General features: G+C 46.2%; 1 protein-coding gene across 1 annotated transcript in view; it reads left to right on the forward strand.

The window, feature by feature from the left end:
* The first annotated feature begins 6,627 nt into the window (after positions 1–6,627).
* Positions 6,628–8,795, forward strand: part of LOC119412976 (docking protein 2-like) — a 19,940-nt gene continuing 17,772 nt past the window's right edge. The window contains exons 1-3 of the mRNA XM_037679987.1: positions 6,628–6,715; positions 6,826–6,963; positions 7,032–7,199. Of these exons, the coding sequence (XP_037535915.1) occupies positions 6,656–6,715; positions 6,826–6,963; positions 7,032–7,199 (366 nt within the window). The 5' untranslated portion in view covers positions 6,628–6,655. The remainder of the gene's footprint in view (positions 6,716–6,825; positions 6,964–7,031; positions 7,200–8,795) is intronic.

Raw genomic sequence — 8,795 nt, forward strand, 5'->3', positions numbered from 1 at the left:
CATCCATCCATCCATCCATCCATCCATCCATCCATCCATCCATCCATTTTCATGGATGGTGCTTCAGACATGTCCAATTGGAAGGAGACCCTGGGGAAGACCCAGGACACGCAGGGGAGACTCAGTCTCTCTGTTGGTCTGAGAACACCTTGGAATCCTCCCAGATGAGCTGGAAGAGGTGCTGTGGATAGAGATGTCTGGGCCTCCCTGCTCAAGCAGCTGCCCCTGCAACCCGACTTCGGAATAAGCGGAAGATAATGTATGGATGGATGGATGGACATGCACAGTCCTACATAATATATGCATGTGAACTGTTTTGAGCCTGCATCCAAAGATCTGTAAATATTTAAAGACTAAATAAAAGCACACACACAATGTGATACAAGCTGAAAATCTGGGTCCATAAATTCAGTTATTTAATTTCTTACTGCTCAGAGTTGAGCAGTTGGATAATCTGAGAGAAAAAGGTCCTCCTCTTCCTCTCTGTCTTTGTTCTTAGGTAGTGAAACCTTCAGCCTGATGGCGGCAGGGAAAGGAGTGAATGTCTGGCGGCTTTGGGTTATTAGAGGATCTTCTCAGCCATCGACCTGCACCTTATGATGCCCTGAAGGTTCTGATGGCCCGTTCTGCTGAGTGAACCCTCATTGGTGCCGCTGCCCATCCAGGTGGTGGTGCTCCCACCCCAGATGCTCTCAGTGGTGCAGGTGTAGAAGTTCCTGAGCACCCTGTGGGCGGAGCTTGAAGTCTGTGAGATGGAAGAGACACTGGCCTTCTTGACTCTTTTTACGTGTTGGGACCAGGACCGGTCATGTGTGATGGTCACCCCAAGATAAGTGACCATCTCACCCACTGATCCAGAGTGGACAGATGTCACCCTGCTGTTTCCTCCTGAAGTCCACTATCGCCTCCTTGATTTTGGTGATGTTCAGCAGGCAGAAGTTCTCATGGCACCAACTCTCCAGGCGGGAGACCTCTCTCTTGTACTCGATCTCATTAGTGTGGGAGATCAATCCCACAATGACTGTCATCAGCAAACGGTAAAAATGTTGCTGTCTGGTGAGGACACACAGTCGTGGGTGTACAGCGAGTGCATCAGAGGGCTTACCCTTGGGGGGGATCCAGTGTTGAGGGTATGGAGTGATGACTTGTGGTCACCTTCACGTACCTCCTGTTGCCTGCCAGTCAGGAAGCTGTGGACCCTCTTACACCGGTGGGGGATCAGTCTGAGATCACGCAGCTGGGTGACCAGTCTGGAGGGAACTGTGGTGTTGAAGACCAAGCTGTAATCAACAAACACAACACCAACCAGTAACTTCTCTTAACAGCCAACATATCAGAGATGGTGTGGTGACAAACGCATGTGTGGCTTCATGGCTTATGGCCTTGCAGAGTTTTGACATAGATGTCCACTATGGTCAAAACAAGAGAACCTCTCTGGGTACTGCCAACAGTGCACTCGGGATGCCTCTTTGGTCTAGACACCTGTCGAACATGCCACCGCCTTCAAAGACCCACATCATCAATACTTTGATGAAAATATTTGTAAATGGATGCTCCTTCCACCATAATGCTGTTAACAAAGCTGGTGTTGGTGCCGTTTGGCACCACAATAGTGAACAACACACATTACATTTTAAACTAGGCTCACAATCATCACAATATGCCAAAATCACAGGCATATTGATTGCATTGCAAACCGCGGTAAAACACTCTGTTCATTGTTGTCACATTGCTGCGTGGAAATGTAAAGGCTTTCTCACGTGCAACAAAAAAATGGTGAAACACAAGGACTTGTTCATGGCACGTGATCACTTGGTGACATCTCACAACCTACAAGTCTTTCGGACAAACATCAGAGGCCACTCGTGTGTGCTAGGACAAGACAAAGAGCTTAACAACCTTGTAGACTCGTTAGCCAAAAGAGGCCCCATTAATGGTACCCGGTGGTCTTTCGACCCCTCTTGGCTGCCTGCTCATGTCCCAGACCCTCCCTCCCCAGAAGTGAGTGCTCTCACCCGTTCATGCGCTACAACCACCACCGCTACTATTCCACAGCCTGTGGACAATACAATTTCAGTGGTACCTATGTTTACAAAGACATCATGGAACTTCAGTCTCTGGATCCAGCTATCGGGAAAATGATTCAGTACCTGGTTGATCCAAACACTAACATTCCTTTCTTGACTGAACTTGACTCTGTCCCTGAACTACATACTCTTTTTAAGGTATGCTCACACCTGAAAATGATCAAAGGCATGCTCGTCTTTTCCCCCGATCTAACATCTTCACCTTCATTCGTTGTGCCTCGAGACCACAGGGGGTGATGCTGGTACATGCCCATGACCTTCTGTCTTCAGGACACAAAGGCGTCAATGCAACTCTCAATGTGTTAAAGCAAATCGCTTATTGGCCAGGAATGTGCAAAGATGTAAATAACTACATCAAAGGATGTTTGGTCTGTTGTCAGTTCCAACCTGCAAGACCCCTTCACAGATCACCATTGCAAAGCAGATGGATCATCTTTCTGTGGTCCGATTCACAGATCGATTGGGTAGGACCACTCACCAAATTGACAAGAGGAAAAAAATATTTAATCACTGTGAACTGTGCGTTCACCTAATGGGTTGAATGTCTACGAGCAACCAATGACATTGCAGACACCACTGCCTATCTATTTATGAACCACATCTTCACATGGTTCGGCCCACCCATTTGGGTCAACTCTGACAGAGGTACATACTTTCCTGCTGAAGTGATGCAGAAACTTTGTTAAATGTTGTGGGTCAAAGTCTATTTCTATATTGGCTACCATCCCCAAGCATCAGGCCAAGCTGAGCGATACAACAGAACAGTGATCAGTGTTTTTTAAAAGTATGTGTCCACCAACCACAGATACTGGGACATCAAACTCGCCCTGGTCCTAATGGCCATTTGATCAACCCCACATCAGTCCACTGGTATCTCTCCCTTCGAGGTGATGACCAGTCGACAGATGACCCTTCCGTTGCACCTACTCTACAAACTTGGTGAAGACAGTGTAGCAACAGCCTACACAACTCACCAGTACATGAAATATCTGAATCAACACCTGAAAACCACATTCACCGTTGCCCAAAAACATCTTAACAAGACAGCTGAAGGACGCAAAGCCGCCTATGAAAAACTTCAAGTTGGGAAAAAGGTCTGGCATTACATCTTCGCCCCATCTACTGGGCAAAAATCTTCCAGAGCCGCAACGCTTACCCGCAAACTCCTTTCAAGGTGGACTGGACCACACGTGATGGACAAACTGTCCCCAGTTGCATACCCAATCAGGATCAGCAGAGGTCAGAAAGAACCTGTCTTCAAGTGGGTCTATTGAAACTAGATCAAGCCACACAAGGCTCTAACAAAAACAACCAATGATAATCTGTAGAAGACTAAAACCCAATCCAAATGAACCACTAAGAAGTTACAGACACAACTCCTCTTAAAATAACACCTTAAATTACATATTTTCAAAGTTACTTAGCTCACACAAATAGGTAAACTATAAAACCTCAGATCTAATAATAATAAACTTTAATAAAACAAACAATTTCCTTAACCACTGGATTGCATGATAATTAACCATGAAAGTCACAATTCCATTGAAAACATATTGCAATTTGTGTAACTACTCTAGACAGTTATAGAGGTTGATTATGCTCATGCTCAGTTGAACCACACTGTCAACCAATATGCTTAGGGAGGTCAGATCCTCCATCAACACTTTAGCTATCGGCTGAATTCCACCATACCTAGTCTCTTAAGACATGGTCCAAAAGATCCTTACTACAGCTACCACAGAGAGATTTAAGCTGCCGACGTTTCCAAATTTTTCGACAATCCAGATTTCTACCAGCTCAGGTATGGGAAATATTGATGGACTCTGAACTATTGCTGATGAATATTTGTTTTTGTTGTTTTTTCTTTAGAACTTGTGCACGCTTTAGTTTAATTTATTTAATTTAATTCTCAAATGGGCATTTGGATAAATTACACTGTTTAATGTAAATATTGACTGACTGTATATAATCCTTCTCACTGTAAACACTAGCAAACTGCAAAACCTTCAGTCTCTGACTTTTCCTTCCATGAGTCGTACTCTGGTTTTCTGATAACTAGCCTATTCACCTTGTTGTAGGTCCTCAGTCATTTACATTATTATTATTAATTTTATAATTTCTTATTCATTTCTCAGCTGTATTTACCACTCATCACCTCCATATACATCGATAATAAAATCACAATATTGTACTTTGAATCTGTGTTTTACTATATATGACATCTGAATTTGCTATGACAAGAACTCACTAGAATACATTATTTGAAATGGAATTTTTAATATTGTCTTGCTTGAAGTGGTTTAGAACCGAAAAGCAAGTGGTGCCCCCTTTAAAAATAAAATTACTAATCAAGAATTAAGGATTTTGTAGACCTGATCCTCTACAATGTTGAATCTGGTTACAGACTTTAAACTGACAGGAAGTGAGTTCCAAACTGTGGATCCTCTCACAGAGAGAGAACTTTGAGCAAAAGTGGTTCTACGAAAAGGAACAGTCGCCATTTAAAGCCGCTCTGGTAGATCTACTGCAGCCCTGCAGTTTCTGTATCATTGCTCAATGGTTGGGTGAAAGTCCATTTAAGCATCTGAAAATCAATTTAAAAAAATTGTAATTCATAAAATTGGAAAATTCTAGAATACCGAACTTAGCTAAAATATTACAGTGATGAAATCTGATTGTCTTTTGGTATAAAACCTTCAAGGCCTGATTGCAGAGACTTTTCATTGAGTGTGGGGAGTCTGTGAGCAGACGTGCTCCAGGAGACAAACGGGAAAAAATCATTTGAGTTGAAGAACATCTCTGCACAAAGTGTCAAACAGTTCCAGCTCAACTTTTGGAACCCCAGAGCCTGGGTTTCCATTCGGACCAGGCTGGTGCTGCAGGTCTGGTGTCAGCAGACTGCTGGGCCTCGGTTGGTTCTGTGGCTCGCGGGTCATGGATGAGTCATACTTCCTGCTCCTCTGGTTCCTTCAGCTTCGTGCTTGGGTCCAGTTGTTTGATGGAGAGAGCTCCTGTTTTTACCAACAATAGCACCGGTGTTCTGGACCGGCAGCAAGGAGAGGAGGTTCGTGCGGTCTTGCTATGAGGATCCTGCTCACATCAAAGTGGCTGAAAACAAACAAAACCAGAACGAAGGACGACCGGGGCTGGGCCGACTGTGACTGGTCCAGGCTGGACCAGACTTTACTGTGCGTAAGAGACAGTGTCTCCAGACCAGAGTGTCCCAGGTCTCATATCAGTTGAACCTGCCCAGAACACATCCTGACCAGATGTCTGAACCTCCTCAGCTGGCTCCTCTGGATGTGGAGGAGCAGCGGTTCTACTCCAAGTCTCTCCAGGAGAACTGAACTTCTCACGAGATCTTTAAGGAGAGCCCAGCTACCCTGCAGAGAGAACTCAGTTAGACCTCCTGGATCAAGGATCTAGTTCTTTCAGGGTTCAGGACCACAGGTGATGGTAGGAATGTAGACCAAGCGGTGAACAGAGAGCTTCTCCTTACAGCTCAGCTCCCTCTTCACCACAACAGACCGGGACAGCATCCACTATACTGCAGAAGCAGCACCGATCCATCTGTTGATCTCACACTCCATTTGTCCTTCACTGTGAACAAAACCAGAGATACTAGAAGTCCTCCACTTGAAGCAAAACCTCAGTCCAACCCAGAGGACAGTCCACCCTCAGCCTGAGGACCTCAGATCTGGAGGTTCTGGTCCTCATCCCAGCTGTGACCCGTTCCAGTGAGAGCTGAAGATCACGACACAATGCCAACAGGACCACATCATCTGCAAACAGGCTGATATGCCTTTCTCTCAGGGATGGTATTTAAATGTACTGAAGTCTTTTTGTTTTCAGATGAGGGACCCGTTAACCCGTTCATCTGGTCCACATTCAGCGCTCTGCAGCCCAACTCCCACCTGCTGACAAAAACCACAACAACTGACTTCCTGCTTCTCACTCTAGCTCTTCCCCATTTCTTCTCTTTTTGGTTTTAAGCTCTCAAAGCATTCAGCCGTCATGTTGAGTTGTGAAACAGGAGCAGTTCAGTTGGAGGTGGCATGACTTCTGGCTCTGGTGAGACCACCAGGGGGCACAGGTCCAACACACCATGTGCTTCAAGATGTTTCATCAGGTTCATTCGGAGTGGAAGGTGCAAAGGAAGTGAAATCAAAAAATGCCTCCAAATAATAAAAGCAGGAGGAGGTTCTGACTGAAGGAGGAGGTCCAGACCATCAGTTCTGCATTACATGTTGCAACAGGGTGCGAGGACAGGAAGTGCACGGCACATGCAACGTCTTTCTGCACAACACTGATACCACAGAGGAAGGAGAACCACAGCAGGAGACGCTGAGCCTCTGAGCTGGATTCAGTCGACACCGTTCACAACGAGGAGACGAGGCGAGAGGAGGAGAGAAGTTAGGAGTGAAACAAGGAGGCGAACACCGACTTTAAAGACTGAGCAGGAAAGAAGGAAACTCAGAGAGGAGGAATAAAAGGAGACAAACATCCAGGAAGGTGGAGCAACAGGAGGAGCAAAGGACGAAGAGGAGAGGAGGAGCTGCAGCTCCGTGATGGAGGAGGACATCAAGAAGCAGGGGACGCTCTTCCTCCAGCAGCAGCGATTTGGAAAGGTACAAAGGCCGTTACATCACTTCCTGTTAGCCTCTGAGGAGTGTGTGTTGTGTGTCTGTCATGTTACCATTGTGTTACATTTTTGTTACTGTTGTGTGTCTGTGTGCAGAAGTGGAAGCGGGTGTGGTGCATGTTGTTCCGGGACAGCTCCTGCTCCATCTCCAGGCTGGAGTTCTTTGAGTGTAAAGATGGAAGCAACGTGGAGAAGAATGACAAATCCCTGCGCAAACAGCAGGAAAACAAAAAGGTAAAACCTCGTTTTCTTGCCCTCCTCAGCATCGTTTCCATGGTGATAACACCCCCTCTGTTACCCAGGTGATCCGTCTGTCCGACTGCATCCGGGTGACGGAGGTGGAGATGGATGGATGTCCCAGAGACACGGGGTCCTTCCTGGTGGAGACCACCGAGAAGATCTACGTGTTCGCTGCTGACAGGAACCAGCTGGATGACTGGACACACAAACTGTGTGAGATGGCCTTCCCGGTAGGCATGCACACACATGCATGCACACACCCACACACGCACACACACACACACACACACACACACACGCACACGCACGCACGCACGCACGCACGCACGCACGCACGCACACACACACAGGTGGTGGTGATACGCCTGGTCTGTAAATCGTGTCAGTACCAGGAACACCACAGTTATGAGCTCAGAGTGAAATCAAACCAACACCACGACAAACACTTCTGGGTTTCCTCCGTTTTATCTGTAAGAACTTTAAACTTGCATCAGGCTCAAACGAGGAAGTGTTCGATAAACTCAGCAAGACAAAAGTTTCTTCCTGAATTTTCTGAGAAAAAAACAGAAAAATCTTCATTGTTCCTCGTCAGAAGTAACGAAACAAACCAGACCAGCAGCTCACATTCATGGATGTCTTCATCTTCTTCTTCTTCTTTTGGTTTGTCCCTCTTAAGGGTCTCCACAACAAGTCCTCCTCCTCCATCTGTCTCTGTCCTCACTCCAACTACCTCCATGTCCCCTCTACCTGCATCCATATGTTTCGTCTTTGTCTTTTTCCTGCAGCTGCATTTCTAACATCCTTCTACCAATTTACCCAAACCACTGTCCCTCCTCTGGACATGTCCAAACCACTGTCCCTCCTCTGGACATGTCCAAACCACTGTCCCTCCTCTGGACATGTCCAAACCACTGTCCCTCCTCTGGACATGACCAAACCACTGTCCCTCCTCTGGACATGACCAAACCACTGTCCCTCCTCTGGACATGTCCAAACCACTGTCCCTCCTCTGGACATGTCCATACCATCTCAGTGTGTCTTCTCTAACTTTATCTCCCAGTTGTTCCACCTGTGCTGTACCTCTGATGACTTCTTTCTCTCTGTGTTCCGGCGAAGACAGACCTATTTTCCTGGCGCTCTGTACCCCCCACCCCCACCCTGCACTTCCCTGCTTGCATTCTTTTGTCCTGTGAACCCTTAAAGAGCATCTTTTTTTCTTCATACCTCATAATTTGAAGGATCAGCTGGTCTCTCAACAAAATTGATCAACTTCTCCTGACAGGAGTCAGGGTAAGGAGGACCCTCTTACCTCGATGGAAACAAATTGGATTCATGATGACAACTGGATTCTGCGGTTTGGATTCGTGAAATCTGGATTGTCTACAAATTTGTGTGGATGTGTCGAAGCTTGGCAGCACTCAGAATGAATTATGTGGAGCTGCGTCAGAGCTGGAGCAGCTGTTATCAGAACTGTGAACTCTCTAGCAGAACACATGAAGGTGGGAATAATCTTGGAGAAGCTGTGAGCTCGACTTTGTAAAGGATCAATTCGGCTGTTTTGGAGTTTCCATCAGAGAATATGTACCAAAAATATACTACTACTTTATACTAAAAGGCAGAAACAACAATTCACGAGTTCTGCCTGACCCAAACTGTGGCCTTGACTCCAGACTTATCTCAACTCCTGGAATATTTTAAAACAACTAAGATGCTTTGTCTGTCTCCTCACCCCTCCCTCCCCCAAGGCCGTGGACATGTGACAGAACCTCAACTGAGCTGAAGATTAATAACACCTCATATCTGGACAATGGCGGGGGGGGGGGGGG

This window comes from Nematolebias whitei, chromosome 8 (assembly GCF_014905685.2).
Source record: "Nematolebias whitei isolate Nwh7 chromosome 8, NemWhi1, whole genome shotgun sequence".
Classification (NCBI taxonomy): Eukaryota; Metazoa; Chordata; class Actinopteri; order Cyprinodontiformes; family Rivulidae; genus Nematolebias; species Nematolebias whitei.